The following is a 16635-nucleotide window of genomic DNA, read 5'->3' on the forward strand; positions in this document are numbered from 1 at the left end:
GCACCCCCAGAGGTGTCAGGAATGGGGCTTTGTGAGGTGCAAGGCTACTATTGGCTAGGGGAGCCCTGGGATACACTGTGAGGGGCTTAACTATGGCTGATGAGATCTGTATACCAAAAAAGGTTAACATAAATGGAGAAAACACAAACACAAACAGCTAGTTCCAAGAATCAAAAAGAATAGGGAACAATGGACTTCTCGTCAGTTGAAGACCAGAGACAGAACCAAGGTCAGATGACCCTACCCATGTTCCTCTCCTCCCCACAGATCTCCCCAAGACTCCTATCCTACCCTTGCCAGGCACAAATGCCTGCCTCAAGTCCCGTCTCTACCCATGAGGCCCCCTTTCCTATAACATTCCCACCCTCCTCTCCCAAACCAAGGTCCTGCTAACTCGGCCTGATGCCTTTTCAGGTGCAGGAAAACATAAGAGTAGAAAGGACCCCTCAAAAGAAGTCAAGAAAAAAATCTCATCCATCCCCCTCTTATCCAAGAATATCTAACAGAAGCATAAGGCCTACTATATTCATCTGTTACCACAAACTGAAAAACAAATCATACAAGCACGTGCTGAGCAGGAATAAGAAGCAGTGGAAAATCCGACCATTCAAAGTAACTTCCTGCGCAGACAATAAATGCAGAGCCTGGACCAGAGCACTAGAACAAGCTGTGTCTTTGGAAGCGGCAATGAAGAAATGGTCAAAGACAAAGAGACACATCTGAGACCATCATGGTATATGGACGTTGAATACAATAAAATCAGCTAACTGGAAAAAGATGTGTGTATTTGTGGTGGGAGGGAAGAAAGGAAGGGAAGAGGCAGGTGTGTGAGGAGGGTGGGAGGTGACGTCCTGGAGGGCTGGGGGCCAGACTGGGAGGATAGCCAGACACTGGAGGATGAGGACTGGCTGAGGACTAAGAACTGGAGATCAGCTTCCTCAGCACTTTGTCCAAAGGACAAAAAGAGAAAGGTCTTTGGTGGTTCCATGTGTGTGGGCTGGAGAGGGAGAGCAATGTCAGAGTCGAGTTACTGTAAATCCAGCCTGTCAAGGACATGTTTGATCTGTGTGGGAAAAGTCAGGTACTGTGGTCTATGAAGGATAGGTATCCTGTTTTTAAATGAATTCCCTTGCTGCCTGCAGGCCTGGTTCTATTTCTTCTAAAGTCTAGGCTAATGTTAGAACTGTTGTTTTTTCAAAGAGCTAGACCATGCCAATGGAGTTAATTGTTTAGTCTCTCAGTAGTGTCTGACTCTTTGCAACCCCATGAACTGTAGCCCACCAGGCTTCTCTGTCCATGGGATTCTCCAGGCAAGAATACTGGAGTGAGTTGCCATTTCCTTCTCCAGGGGATCTTCCTGACCCAGGGATTGAACCTGCATTTCCTGCATTGGTAGGTGGATTCTTTACTACTGAACCATCAGGGAAGCCCACTGAGGTTAATAGAAGCTCCTAAATTCCACTAGTGGAGGGCACCACCACAATGCTGAGAACAACAGTCTGCCTTAATTTGTTGAGCTTTAGAATCCTGATTTAGTACCTCTAGTCCCATCTTTCTGCTAGCAGCCCATGAAAGAAGCTTTGCCCCAAAGATGGAAAAGTGGTCAAAATGGCCACACTCCAGTGTTCAGGCCCAGGTGAAAAGCTGTAGGTGACAAGGTAAGAATGGTGGGTAGAACCCAAGAAACTACAGAGGCTGCAGTGTGAAAGTGGCCCCCTATGCGGTTGAGTGTGGAGGCCCCAGGCCAGCTCCCCAGTCTCCTAGCGAGGGGTGAGCCCTTTGTCATGGCACCTCAGTGACAGCATCATAGCTGGAGAAGTTTAGGGACCATGGAGCCTGCCTCCTGAATTCAGAGACTTCTATGGGCAAAGGAGACCTCAGAAACCATTTCCTCCAATCCCCTCATTTTACAAAAGCAGACACTGAGGTCAGAAAAGTGAAGGGCTTTGACAGAGGTCAGAAAGCAAGTTGGCAGTGAAGCCTACAACTCAGGGTCCTGGCTGGGCCCCTGGCATGACCTCCCCTCCAGGTAAGTGATCCTAACCAGCTATTTTCTTATTGAATGATCATTGGTTTACAATATTGTGCTAATCTCTGCTGTATAACAAAGTGACTCAGTTATACACACATATATATTCTTTTTTAATATTCTTTTCCATTATGGTTTATCCCAGGAGATTGGATATAGTTCCCTGTGCTGTACAGTAGGACCTTGTTTATCCATCTACTAACCCCAAAATCCCAATCCATCCCTCCCACACACCCCCTCTCTTTGGCAACCACAAGCCTCTTCTCTGTGTCCATGAGTCTGTTTTGTAGATAGGTTTATTTGTGCCATATTTTAGATTCCACATATACAAGTGATATCATATGGTATTTGTCTTTCTGATTTACTTAGTATGACAGTCTAGTTGTGTCCATGTTGCTGAAAATGGCATTATTTTGTTCTTTTTTATGGCTGAGTACTATTCCATTGTGTATATACACCATATCTTCTTTATCTACTCATCTGTTAATGGACCTCTAGGCTGTTTCCTTGTCAGGCATGAACTGGCTGGCAGCTCCAGGCTTGGCCCGTGCTGCCCGGCAACAACCCTATAGTTCAGGGCTGGGTTCAGCTGGGCGGAGGCAGGACCGTGGCTATGCCTCTGCTTTTCCATATTGCACCAGAGCTCGTAAGTAGGAATACACAGCAGCACACTTTTAAAAAACACAATAAGCAAAAAGTGCAATTCTGCATCCCTTTATTTATAAACAAGTTGAGAATGCCATGTCCTGTTGGGAAGCAGGAGTGGGTTTGGAGCGCGGAGAGGGAGGTGCAGGGGTGGGAGGGGGTGGGGGCTGATTCCAGAAGTTCGCATGATTCAGCACCAGAGCAAACGCTTGGGTGTAAGGTCGTGCTTTAACCCAGACGAGTCGTCGTCTTGTCTTTTATGTACAGCATAGTCTGAAGTATGTATGCTCTTCTTATGGCTTTGTCCCGGGACACATCGCAGTGACACAACAAAAAAACTCAAGTCTAGAGAGAAGTAGAAGTTGCAGAATGCCTCATGAGCTCTTTTGTTAAAAGAAGAAAAATCTGATGGCCAAGACTAGTGCTGACCGGATGCCTGGGGAACAGGGACATCTCTGTTCCCTTCGGGCTCATCGGATTCAGCTGAGTCTATATTGCCATCTTGCGTCTCTCTCCCCGGGGCGTGCCTGGCTCATAAGTCCCAAGATGGAGAGGAGGAATCCACGCTCTTCCCGTCCCTCCCGCCAAGGATGGCCTCTCAGCAACTCCAACCTCAGGCCGTCCTGCAGCTGTGTGTCTTCCCCGCAGAGCAGGTCAGAAGGCGGACTTGGGTCTCGGGATCACTCCTCTTAAGGTTGGTTTCCTTCGCCTTTGCCAAGTCCTGGCCCATGGGAGCTGGCTTGCCAGAAACGGGCCATTCAGTGTGACTCTGACATTACAACTGCCCTGGGTTTTTAGCTGGTGAACATTGGATTTTGGGGTCCCCAGGAGGAAGATGTGACAGCTGATGGAGAAGGGCTGAAATGGGAAAGCTGGGCAGGGGGAACCCACAACCTGCATGGGTACCCACTAACCTTGGCTGTCAGTGAAAGGAAGCCTGCCTTCTTCACCTGTTAGGGAGTGAGCGACCCCTGTAAGGGAGCGGACAGGCACTGCGCTCCCATGCTTGCCCTTCTTCACCTATCCTGCCTTCTTCCACAACCTAAATTGCTGTCCTTCAGCCCTCAGTCTGAAGCTTCCTTCCCTATCTAGGGAAAAAGAACATTTCCTTGCTTTCTGGCATTTCTGCTTACCTGTTGAGCTTGAGTCACACTTGGTACTGCTCCCATGCCAGCCTTGACTCCCTTGGGGCCATGACTGTGGCCTGCCAGCCACCGCATCTCCTCCCAGGCAGGGGAGGAGGGGCAGGGAGAAGCTGGTGGCCAGGATGCAACAAAGATTGGGTTGCAGACTCCCCCATCCCTTCTCATTAATCTTGCAGCCGTGGGAGGGGAGGTATTGTTAACGCTCAGAAGTGGGCCTGGGGTGAGACTTGGAGCCCGCTTGTGGGTTTGATGGCCTGTCCCTGGCGCTGAATGAGTCATGGCGGTGGCACGCGTCAGTGTGGTGTGTAAGGCCTGCAAAGTCAGAGGCCGCCTGGTACGTGAATGCCAAGCTGTTTGCTACGGAGCACGAATCAGGTAAACATGGGTTTATCTGCTCTGGGCCAGAGCCTAGAACCAGAAAAGGCATTCCCAAGAGTTTCTCCTACAGAGGGAGGCCCTCACATGAGTCAAGCATGCAGATTTTCTTGAAGCTTCTCTCCTTCCTCCAGGCACCTCGTTCTCCTTTTCTCTTCCCTTGTTCCCACTGCCTTGTGCAGCTGGCCGCTGCCTCCTGTCAGTGCTTGGGAGACGGGGGCATACGCGGCCAGTGTGCCGGGGGAACACAGTGGGAGAGAGATCACACGGCACAGTGGAAGCACGGGGCCATCCTCTGGGCCTTGATGGCAGCAAGAAATTTTCTTCTCACATGCCATCTTCCCACCAGCTCTCTGTCCCACATGAATGCTCGACAAGAGTTCTGGAAAAACTGCCAGGAACAAGGGAGTGCCCAAGCCAGCTGAGCTCGTGGCTCTGCTTCCCAACAAACCCTACCATCTCCAGGTGGGCAGGGAGGTAGTTCAACCCCAGTGCAAGGGGAAAGACACGCCACCTTCCTTCCTTGGTTGCCCCATGTATCTCCCAGAGGGCTAATCCCCAAGGCCTCTGAAAGGGAGTGTTCCTGTCCTGAGGGATGCTGGGCTCTGCCCGTGTCACTGTTCTGGGCCCCTGGCTCCAATGGCACAGCCAGACGATGCCGCTTCTACCCAGGCGTCTGCTCCCACCCCTCGCCTCTACCTGCTCGCGTCTACCTGTGCTTAGCAGATAGCAACATCAGACACCTCGGTGGGAAGGCTTAGCGTCTTCAACCCACTTGAAGCCTAAGGCTGGGAGTAATTACAGGACTGCCTGGCCTGTTCAGAGGCTGAGGCTCTCACTGTGCTCAGTGAAACTCTCAGAGCCTTCCTCCACCTGCAACGATGATGGGAGGCCATGAGCACCACCCGCCGATTTCTTGGCTGGGACAAGACATTTCTGCAGGAATGCAGGATGAGCTTTTGACCAGGTGCCCAAGTTCCAAGGGAACCAGGTAGTTCTGAAGACTGAGGATTTCAGTGGGGTATTAGGGTGGGAGCTGGAGAGGGGGACAGTATAAAATGCTGCCACCACTGACTTGTTGCATATGGTACACACCCTGGATGGCATCTTGGAAGCATACATAGAACAGATATGTGCAGGTAGCACCCCCTATTGGTATACTTTGTGGCTTGGGACATCAAACTGCTGCTTGAGGTCTGCAGAACTATTCACTGGTCAGAAATGGGAAAAGCCATTCCATGACAGCATCCTTGAAGGAGAAGCTTCAGGAAACAGCAACCATCTGCTAAACTCAGAGCCAAAGCAGAGCAGCTCCTTGTGTGTATATGTCTATAGGATGTTCTCTTGCATTTCCCACAGTCTAAGGTAATTTATAGAGAACAAGGAAGTCAAACCAATGATGAAAGAGTACAGCCAGGAGAAGACACTAGGCCTTAGGGGGCATTCTCCTGGAAAGAACTGTCCTTGGCATGAGAAGTTGAGGTTCACACTAGGTGACCTGGGATATATCTGGCCTAAAGCAAGGCTTGGTCTAGACGCCACGTTCCTAGAACTGCAAAGGACTGATGCGTTGCAACCTCTGGTCTCAGTGGCTAAACTGAGAAGGCTGGCGTTTGTCTGTAGCTCGACTATTTCAGAAGCACTGTGCCACCTCTACTGGAAATAACTTTATTCTGGCAGCGCTTGGGCGGTAGGAGGCAACGTGCACAGCCCTTAGGAGCTGAAAGGAGCAGACTTCGGGTACAGCTGCTTCCATGGGTGATATACCTGGTGGGGGTGGAAGTAAGGACCAAAGCAGAAGACACCCCACTCAGTGCGAGTCTCCCAGGGGTGCTCTGCCTCTTTCCTTAGCAAGGTTAAAGAAGGGTGGTTCTAGATGATGCTAAGAAGGTCTGTATAGGTTGCCCGCCTGGAAACCTCCATGCAGAGCCTGGGTTTGGGGCAAAGTGGAGACTGAGGGGGAGCTGGTCCCGAGGGGAGCTATGTCATGGGCTGAGCTGCAGCGCCAGCGACTGTTGCCCTCCCCCCTGCCCCAGGGCATCCCCCATGCCCCCGCCCTGCACCCCCCCTGCCCCATGTGGTGGGGGCTCTCGTGTGGCGGGGGCTCTGGTTGTCAGCCAGCAGACTTTACTTCTCATCCTCATCCCCCTCACTCATGCTGCTCATGGAGGCTGAGGCGGCTTTAGGTGAGGAGGGGGGTGAGGGTTTGTGCGGGAGCCACGAGAAGGTGGGCGACGGGGAGCGGGAAGGGGACCGGCTCCTGGTGGGGCTGCTCACAGGGCTCTGCTTCGGGGACAAGGCGTGCAGCATCCGGCTGCTCCTCTCCTGGAACATCTGCTTCTAGAGAAGGGAGAGAAGGCATGTGTTAAAGGAGCCATGTGCAGAGCAGGGAAACAAACCAGGCAGGAAGGATGGGAGCACACACAAACACAGGCTAGTACCACAGCCTGTGTCCCCAGACTGTCTCGGGGCTGGGGCAGGGGTGGGCGGTGCTGAGTGAGATTGCGGGGCAGGAAGATGCTGCCACATCCGATTATTATCATGGCTGGTTCTTGGAAGTCACCCCTTCTCACCACCTGTTCCCCTTCTCCCAATCTGACTGCTGTCTGTGATGTGCCGGGTAGAAGGGCTGTGGGAAATACAGCAAAAACCCCTCTTCTCATGGGAAGGAGGGAAGAATCACACAGGAAACAAAAAATGAGTATGTCAGATGAAACTATGATCTAGGAGAAAAAGCAAAAGAGGTTAGCAGATTGGGGTAGGCCCGGGGAGATGGATGGGCAGCAACTGTGAGTTGAGCAGAGGCCTGAAAGAGGTGATGGGGAGGGGACCAGGGGGATGGAAATCAGGGAGAAGCACGTTCCAGACAGAACCCCGAGAAGGGAGCACATGATACATGTCCCGGGACAAGCCAGGAGGGTGAGTAGGGGCACGTGCGGGTGTGGCCCGGTGTAAACTTGGCCTTTGAGGAGTAGAGAAGGCTCTGGAGAGTTCCTTTAGCTCTGGAGTTCTGAGCAAAAGAAAAACACAGACTTACGGTTGAAAGGGGACCCCTATGGCTGCTGTGCTGGGAACAAATGACAGTGAAGAGAAGGCAACAGCAGGGGACAGTGACGAGCCCTCAATAAGAACCCAAGAGGATGATGGCACCCTGGACTAGGATGACAGCCATGAGCATGGTGAGAAATGGCTAGAATTATGGTATGATTTTTTTTCCTCTTGTTTTATTAAGGTTTACTTAATAATTTCTTTTTTAAAATTTTTTATTATTTATTTATTTTTTTAAGGTTTACTTAATAATTTCCAGTTAAGCTTCTTAATGCACAGTTCTGAGAGTTTTGATAAATGCCTTCAGTTTTGTGACTACCACTACCATCGAGTTACTGAGATCATTTGTAGTCACCCCCCACACCCCAGGCTTGGGCCACAGAAGTGTTTTCTGTCCCTAGAGTTTTGCCTTTTGCAGAATGTCATCTAAATGGAATCATGAGTGGTGGTGGTTTAGTCGCTCGCTTGTGTCTGATTCTTTGCAACCCCATGGACTGCAGCCTGCCAGACTCCTCTGTCCATGGGATTTCCCAGCAAGAATACTGAAGTGGGTTGCCATTCCCTTCTCCAGGGGATCTCCCCGACCCAGGGATCAAACCCTGTCTTCTGCATTTCAGGCAGATTCTTGACTGACTGAGCCACCAGAGAAGCCGGGTATATGGTCTGGCTCCATTTTGAAACTGGAGCCAACAGGACTTGTGACAGATGGGATGTGGGGTGTGGGAGGAAGCAGAATCACATGTCTAGTTTCTGGCCCATGAAACAAGACAGCTGATACCACTGGCTGGTGTAGGAGACCATGGGGCTGGAGGAGGTCAGGGTGATGAGATGGCTTTCCCAGTTTGGGACCGCCGGTGACTGTTGCCTAATGCTTTCAGAGCCAAGCTCTTCTGCAACACTGTCCTCTAGCCTCTGGGGAACCTAGTCCTGGCACTGAGCCCCTGCCCATCTGCCCTCCTGCCTCATCCCTCGAGCACTCTGTTCCCCATGCCGGAGCGTCCTCCCCAGGCTGCCTGGCTCTGTGCTCTAGTTTGTCATCACTGCTCCGTGTAGAGCCTCAGCCCCCAGCTGCTTGCTCTAATCCTCTGCTCTAAACTGGCCCTGAGAGCCAATTCTCCTGTTAGCCCTCTTAGACTTTGCTTATCATTTGAGTTTTTCATTTTACAAACTACTACTGAGACCTTGGGGACAGGTGCTGTTACAAGAAGGGGAAAAAAAGGATAATTTGGTGGTCATATCCAAACTGGGGCTTCAGTGCCATGGGGAAGAAGGGGTGGAAAGGGGCGTTGAGTCCCTGGGACTGGCTTTCCAAGCAGAGGGTGCTAAGTAGGCAGTGCTAAGCATAACTGCTTGGCTCGACTGGACCTCCCAGTGCCTATAGGGTAACAGTAGTTGAAGCTAGAGCACCAGGATTTCTCCAGAAGAGCCCCTGGAAGATTGTAATCAATAGAGGGGCATGGTAAGATTCATGATGTAGAAATACCTTTGGGTGTGGGAGCATAAAAGCAAAGAAAGAAACCATTAAAAAAAAAAGATCAGTGTTTGGCTATATAAAAATTGAAAACTTCTATACATCTATTTCTGCTTTATTGACTATGCCAAAACCTTTGACTGTGTGGATCACAATAAACTGGAAAATTCTGAAAGAGATGGGAATACCAGACCACCTGACCTGCCTCCTGAGAAATCTGTATGCAGGTCAGGAAGCAACAGTTAGAACTGGACATGGAACAACAGACTGGTTCCAAATAGGAAAAGAAGTATGTCAAGGCTGTATATATTACCCTGCTTATTTAACTTATATGCAGAGTACATCATGAGAAACGCTGGGCTGGATGAAGCACAGGCTGGAATCAAGATTGCTGGGAGAAATATCAATAACCTCAGATATGCAGATGACACCACCCTTATGGCAGAAAGCGAAGAAGAACTAAAGAGCCTCTTGATGAAAGTGAAAGAAGAGAGTGAAAAAGTTGGCTTAAAGCTCAACATTCAGAAAACTAAGATCATGGCATCTGGTCCCATCACTTCATGGCAAATAGATGGGGAAACAGTGGCAGACTTTATTTTGGGGGGGCTCCAAAATCACTGCAGATGGTGACTGCAGCCATGAAATTAAAAGACACTCTTTGGAAGGAAAGTTATGACCAACCTAGACAGCATATTAAAAAGCAGAGACATTACTTTGCCAACAAAGGTCCATCTAGTCAAGGCTATGGTTTTTCCAGTAGTCATGTATGAATGTGAGAGTTGGACTATAAAAGCTGAGTGCCGAAGAATTGATGCTTTTGAACTGTGGTGTTGGAGAAGACTTTTGAGAGTCCCTTGGACTGCAAGGAGATCCAACCAGTCCATCCTAAAGGAGATCAGTCCTGAGTGTTCATTGGAAGGACTGATGTTGAAGCTGAAACTCCAATACTTTGGCCACCTCATGCGAAGAACTGACTCATTTGAAAAGACTCTGATGCTGGGAAAGATTGAAAGCAGGAGGAAAAGGGGATGACAGAGGGTGAGATGGCTGGATGGCATCACTGACTCAATGGACATGATTTTGGGTAAACTCTGGGAGTTGGTGATGGACATGGAGAAGGCAAATGAAGAAAAGGGAAAAACTTTTGCAACATTTAAATACAAACTAAGCAGCTTGGTATATAAACAGACTTTACAACCCAAAAGAAAATAATGAGCATTTGGCACATATAGGTAATTCACAAAAGACTTATAAATGAACTATAAAAAATGTTTGGCATTACTAATAAACAAATGCAAAGTGACTGATGTGAGAAACCTTTTTTTCTATACTGGATTGCTAAAAATATTTTTCACCTTCCCAACCTTTTAAAACTTTTTCCAGTTTTGAGATATAATGGACATACAGCACTATATACATTTAAGGTGTACAACATAGTAATTTCACTTAAATTGTGAAATGATTGCTACAGTAAGGTTAGTTAACATCCATCATCTCATGGATACAAATTTTTTTCCATGTGATGAACTCTTAGGATGTACTCTCAGAACCTGCATATGTAGCACACAGCACTGTTAACTATGGTGATCATGTTGTACATTACATTCCCAGTACTTACCTCATAATTGGAACTCTGTACCTTTTGACCCCTTTTCTGTAATTTCCCCTCCCCATACTCCCTACCTCTGGTAAACACAAATCAGTCAATGAGATCATACAGTATTTGTCATTCTCTGACTTATTTCATTTGGCGTAATGCCCTCAAGGTCCATCCATGTTACCACAAATGGCAGGATTTCTTTTCTATGGATGAGTAATAATCCATTATACTATATACAGACACACACCACATCTTTTCCATTCATCCATCAATGGACACTTAGGCTGTTTCCATGTCTTGGCTATTGTAAATATTGCTGCTATGAACCTGAGTTTTCATTTCCTTCAGATAAAACAGCTGACTCTTTTTTTTTCATTTATTTTTATTAGTTGGAGGCTAATTACTTTACAATATTGTAGTGGTTTTTGTCATACATTGACATGAATTAGCCATGGAGTTACATGTATTCCCCATCCCGGTCCCCCCTCCCACCTCCCTCTCGACCCGATCCCTTTGGCTCTTCCCAGTGCACCAGGTCTGAGCACTTGTCTCATGCATCCAACCTGGGCTGGGGATCAAAACAGCTGACTCCTGAACAGTATGAGGGGGTAGGGGTGCTGACCCTCTGTGAAGTAAAAAAAAAATCCATGTATAACATTATAGTTGGCCCTCTGTATCTGTGGTTCTACATTTGTGGATTCAACCAACTGTGGATCATGTAGTACTTTTGTATTTAATACTGAAAAAGCAATCCAAGTGTAAGTGGACCCATGTTGTTCAAGGGTCAACTGTATTCCCACAAGTGGAATTTTTGGATCATATTTTGAATTTTTTGAGGAACCTTCATAATGTTTCCATAGTGGCTATACCAGTTGACATTCCCACCAACAGTGCACAAGGGATCCCTTTTCTCTACATACTTCAGAGCATTTGTTACTTTTTGTCTTTTTAATGCCAACCACTAGCATCACTGACTCAATGGACATGAGTTTGAGCAAACTCTGGGAGATGGTGAAGGACAAGGAAGCCTGGTGTGCTGCAGTCCATGGGGTTGCAAAGAGTTGGACACAACTTAGGGACTGAACAACAAGTCTAACAGGCATGAGGTAATCTCTCTTTGTGGTTTCAACTTGCATTTCCCTATTGATTTAGTGATGTTGAACATGTTTTCATGTACTTGTTCACCATTTGTATATCTTTTTTGGAAAAATATTTATTCAGGTCCTTTGCCCATATTTAAACTGGATTACTTGGTTTTTCGCTACTCAATTGTATGAGTTCTTTATATATTTTAGATGTTAACACCTTATCAGATATATGGTTTGCAAACTTTTTTCCCTTTCTGTAGGCTGTCTTTTAAATTTGTAGATGGTTTCTTTAGCCATGCAGAAGCTTTTTAGTTTGATGTAGTCTCATTTATTTTGTTGCTTGTGTTTTATGTGTCCAACCCGAAAATCATTGCTAAGACTCATGTCAAGGAGTTTTTCTCTGATATTTTCTACTGGGAATTTTATGGATTATGATCTTACATTAAAATCTTTCATCTATTTCAAGTTAATTTTTGTGGAGCTATAAGATAGAGGTCTACTTTCATTCTTTTACCTGTGACTATCTGATTTTCCAGCACCGTTTATTGAAGATAATTGTCTTTTCTCTATTAAGTATTTTTGGCTCCCTTGCATGGGTTTACTTCTGGGCTCTCAATTCTGTTTTGTTGGCCTATGTGTCTGTTTCTATGCCACTACCATACTATTTTGATTAGTATAGCTTTACAGTACAGCTTGAAAGCAAGAAATATGATGCCCTCCCAGTTTTTCTTTCTCAAGATTGCTTTGGCTGTCTGGGTGGTGTCTTTTGTGATTTCATATACATTTTAGGACTTTTTTTTTATATTTCTGTGAAAAAAAATGCCATTGGAACCTTGATCGGAATTGCATTGAATCTATAGATGGCTTTGGGTACTACAGACATTTTAACAATTCTTTCAATCTATTAACGTGAGCTATCTTTCCATTTATTGGTGTCTTCTTGGATTTCTTTCATCAGTGTCTTGTAGTCTTCAGTGCACAGATCTTTTACCTCCTCCCCAAGTGAGGCTGTAGATTGGGCTCCACAGTTTGCTGGGTTTTCTGGTCAGGATTACTAGGTGCTCAGGACTGGTACTACACTCAGCAGTCGGTGGGGCTGTGAATTAGCTTCCCTTCCCAGGCATGGTGGGAGAATCAGCCTGAAGGCTGGAGAGGCCTTGGTCTTTGCGGTCCTTATTTAAGCTGATCTGCACCCTCAGTTCCCTGGCTCAGCAGTGCCAGCGGCTCTGCTATGCAGTCTGTCAGCTGTCTGCCGGGCTCCGCTCAGGTACTGCTGGGCTGCGCAGCTTCCCAGGTCTTCTGGTCAGGCTTTCCGGTTGGGTGGGGCTGGGAGCTTCACCCAGCAGTGACTGGGGGCTAGAACTCAGCTCCTCGTCATGAGTGAGGACAGACCAGGCTTCAGGGCCCAAAGATTTTGTTTGAAGACCCACACTGGACCGACTTGGGCCACTGAGTTCCCAAGTCAGATGGCACCAATGACCTGACTCTGCAGATGAAGTACAGAGGCTGGCTGGGGCTCCTGCTTGGGCTCTGCAGGTAGGAAGTTGGTTTGCCAAGATCACAGTGCTGGCCTCTCCCCACATCTCTGTCATGATGAAATTCTCAGTAATCAAGCCCTTTTGATTCCTCTGCAGTCTTCCTGGGGTAAGACCAGAGTGGGTCTCGCGAGAAAGACCTCAGGCACAACAATTCCCCAGCAGTTATTTTCCCTTTTTAAGTTCTAGCTCATAAACTTTTAAGGAGCTCAGATCTCCTCCAGCAGACACCAACAGAGATGCCTTGCTGATCACTGAGATCCTTTCCAGATTTAAAATTCCAAAATGCTACAAATACACCAATTATTCACCTTCCATTAAAGGCATTGATAATTCTGTCAAATGACATCCAAACCCCTCAAAATCAGACAGAAAAAAAATGCTGTAGTACAACAGCATTAACTTAGATTAAGCTCAAAAGGATAGGGTGGCCTATTATTAAGAGCGACAGAAAAAAAAAATCCTTGAAATTTGAGCAGGCACTTTAAAATATGTGTTTTTATTACTGTAATCTTTAGGTATATTTTTAGAGGCAGCCATTAGCCCTCCTGCTGTTAATGGATTGTCAGCATTTCCATTAGAAGCCCACTTTCAAAGAATCTACAACTTGTCTACTATAGTTTGACTCTAACTCATAACTGAATATTCTGCCTAAGGGGATGAAATGATTTGAATCCTTAATGATAAACTGTAGGGTCACACTTCATACAATGCAATATCCGTGCAAAACAAGTCTGGGTCTTGATTTGCAAACTCTCTGATCTGTTGTTTCTGGTGCATTTTGAAGGGTGGTTCCCCTGCAAAGGAGCTGAATTGAATCTGGTCAGGAGACAGTTTATAATAAGCTTCCTGGGAAGAAAAGCACTTTAGAACTATAACAAATAATGAAGACCATGGCATAGCATTTTCAAAGAGAAATGGTATTTATATTCAGTCTTTTGCTGTATTAAGAGGTTTTCATTTATAAAGTTTTCTCCCAAGAAAATAATCCCATTTGTAGTCCTGTCCACATGACGGTAATTTTCTGTTTCCTCTCCTACAACGTTTTCCTTTTTAAGAAGTTCTTAATATCTGGTGAGGCAGTAAATGACTTGACAAATGTTTCTCTCGAAACATCCCACCCTCGCCTTCTCCCGCAGAGTCCAAAAGTCTGTTCTGTACATCTGTGTCTCTTTTTCTGTTTTGCATATAGGGTTATCATTACCATCTTTCTAAATTCCATACATATGCGTTAGTATACTCTAATGGTCTTTATCTTTCTGGCTGAGTAATATTCCATGGTGTATATGTACCACAGCTTCCTTATCCATTCGTCTGCTGGTGGGCACCAGCCATTAAAAAGAATTCATTTGAATCAGTTCTAATGAGATGGATGAAACTGGAGCCCATTATACAGAGTGAAGTAAGCCAGAGAGAGAACAGCATCAAAACATGTATATTATCTAGGGTGAAACAGATCACCAGCCCAGGCTGGATGTATGAGAAAAGTGCTCGGGCCTGGTGCACTGGGAAGACCCAGAGGGATCGGGTGGAGAGGGAGGTGGGAGGGGGGATGGGGATGGGGAAGCACATGTAAATCCATGACTGATTCATGTCAATGTATGACAAAGACTACTACAATATTGTAAAGTAGTTAGCCTCCAACTAATAAAAATAAATGAAAAACAACAACAACAACAATAAAACAAAAATGGGAAGAAGACTTAAATAGACATTTCTCCATAAAGGACATGCAGATGGTCAAGAGGCAATCACTAATAATTAAATAAATGCAAATCAAAACTAAAATAAGGTAGTACTTCCCACCAGTCAGAATGGCCATCATTAAAAAGTCTACAAATAACAAACACTGGAGAGGTGTGGAGAAAAGGGAACCCTCCTACACTGTTGGTGGGAATGTAAGTTGGTGCAGCCACTGTGGAAAACAGTATGGAGGTTCCTCAGAAAACTAAAAATAGAATTACCATATATGATCCAGCAATCCCACTCCTGGGCATATATCCAGACAAAACTATAATTCAAAAAGATATGCACCCTATGTTCATAGCAGCACTATTCACAATAGCCAAGACATGGAAACAATGTAAATGTCCATCAAAATAAGAATGGATAAAGAAGGTATGGTATATATATACACAATAAAATACTACTCAGCCATAAACAAAAATGAAATAACACCATTTTCAGAGACATGAATGGATTTAGCAATTATCATACTAAGTGAAGTCAGAAAGACAAATACCATATGATATCACTTATGTGTGGAATCTAAAATATGACACAAATGAAGCTATCTATGAAACAGAAACAGAATCACAGACACAGAGAACAGATCAATGGTTTCCAAGCAGGGAGGGGGTTGAGGGAGGGATAGAGTGGGAGGTTGGGGTTAGCTGATGTAAGCTTTTATGCATAAAATGGATAAACATATTCTACTGTATATAGCACAGAGAACAATACTCCTTATCCTAAGATAAACCATAATGAAAAAGTATAAAAATGTGTGTGTGTATATATAACTGAATTACTTTCCTGTACTGCAGAAATCAACACAATATTGTAAATCAACTATACATCAATTTTTTAAAACAAAGTCTTCCATAGAACCCTCTTTATTAACTTTGCTGATAATACTGGTCATTTACTCCAGAAGTACAGACACAATAGAAATACCAGTGGAATCTCCACACTGTTCTCCATAGTGGCTGTACTAGTTTGCATTCCCACCAACAGTGTAAGAGGGTTCCCTTTTCTCCACACCCTCTCCAGCATTTATTGTTTGTAGACTTTTTGATAGCAGCCATTCTGACCGGTGTGAGATGGTACCTCACTGTGGTTTTGATTTGTATTTCTCTGATAATGAGTGATGTTGAGCATCTTTTCATGTGTTTGTTAGCCATCTGTATGTCTTCTTTGGAGAAATGTCTGTTTAGTTCTTTGGCCCATTTTTTGATTGGGTCATTTATTTTTCTGGTATTGAGCTGCATGAGCTGCTTGTATATTTTTGAGATTAATTCTTTGTCAGTTGCTTCATTTGCTATTATTTTCTCCCATTCTGAAGGCTGTCTTTTTCATCTTGCTTATAGTTTCCTTCATTGTGCAAACACTTTTAAGTTTCATTAGGTCCCATTTGTTTATTTTTGCTTTTATTTCCATTACTCTGGGAGGTGGGTCATAAAGGATCCTGCTGTGATTTATGTCAGAGTGTGTTTTGCCTATGTTTTCCTCTAGATTTTATAGTTTCTGGTCTTACATTTAGATCTTTACTCCTTTTTTTTAGATCTTTAATTGAAAGAGACATACGTACTCCAGTGTTCATAGCAGCACTATTTACAGTAGCTAGGACATGGAAGCAACCTAGATGTCCATCGGCAGATGAATGGATAAGAAAGCTGTGGTACATATACACAATGGAATATTACTCAGCTATTAAAAAGAACACATTTGAATCAGTTCTAATGAGGTGGATGAAACTGGAGCCTATTATACAGAGTGAAGTAAGTCAGAAAAAAAACACCAATACAGTATATTAATGCATATATATGGAATTTAGAAAGATGGTAATGATGACCCTATATGTGAGACAGCAAAAGAGACACAGATATAAAGAACAGACTTTTGGACTCTGTGGGAGAAGGCGAGGGTGGGATGATTTGAGAGAATAGCACTGAAACATGTATATTACCATATGTGAAATAG

General features: G+C 45.4%; 1 protein-coding gene across 1 annotated transcript in view; it reads right to left on the reverse strand.

Annotated features, from left to right (window-relative positions):
• Positions 1 to 2727: 2727 nt before the first annotated feature.
• PCYT1B (phosphate cytidylyltransferase 1B, choline) overlaps positions 2728 to 16635 on the reverse strand; it is a 37111-nt gene continuing 23203 nt past the window's right edge. Inside the window, exon 4 of the mRNA XM_070462382.1 lies at positions 2728 to 6534. Coding sequence (XP_070318483.1) covers positions 6322 to 6534 — 213 coding nt within the window. The 3' untranslated portion in view covers positions 2728 to 6321. The remainder of the gene's footprint in view (positions 6535 to 16635) is intronic.

This window comes from Odocoileus virginianus, unplaced genomic scaffold (genome assembly GCF_023699985.2).
Source record: "Odocoileus virginianus isolate 20LAN1187 ecotype Illinois unplaced genomic scaffold, Ovbor_1.2 Unplaced_Scaffold_4, whole genome shotgun sequence".
NCBI lineage: Eukaryota > Metazoa > Chordata > Mammalia > Artiodactyla > Cervidae > Odocoileus > Odocoileus virginianus.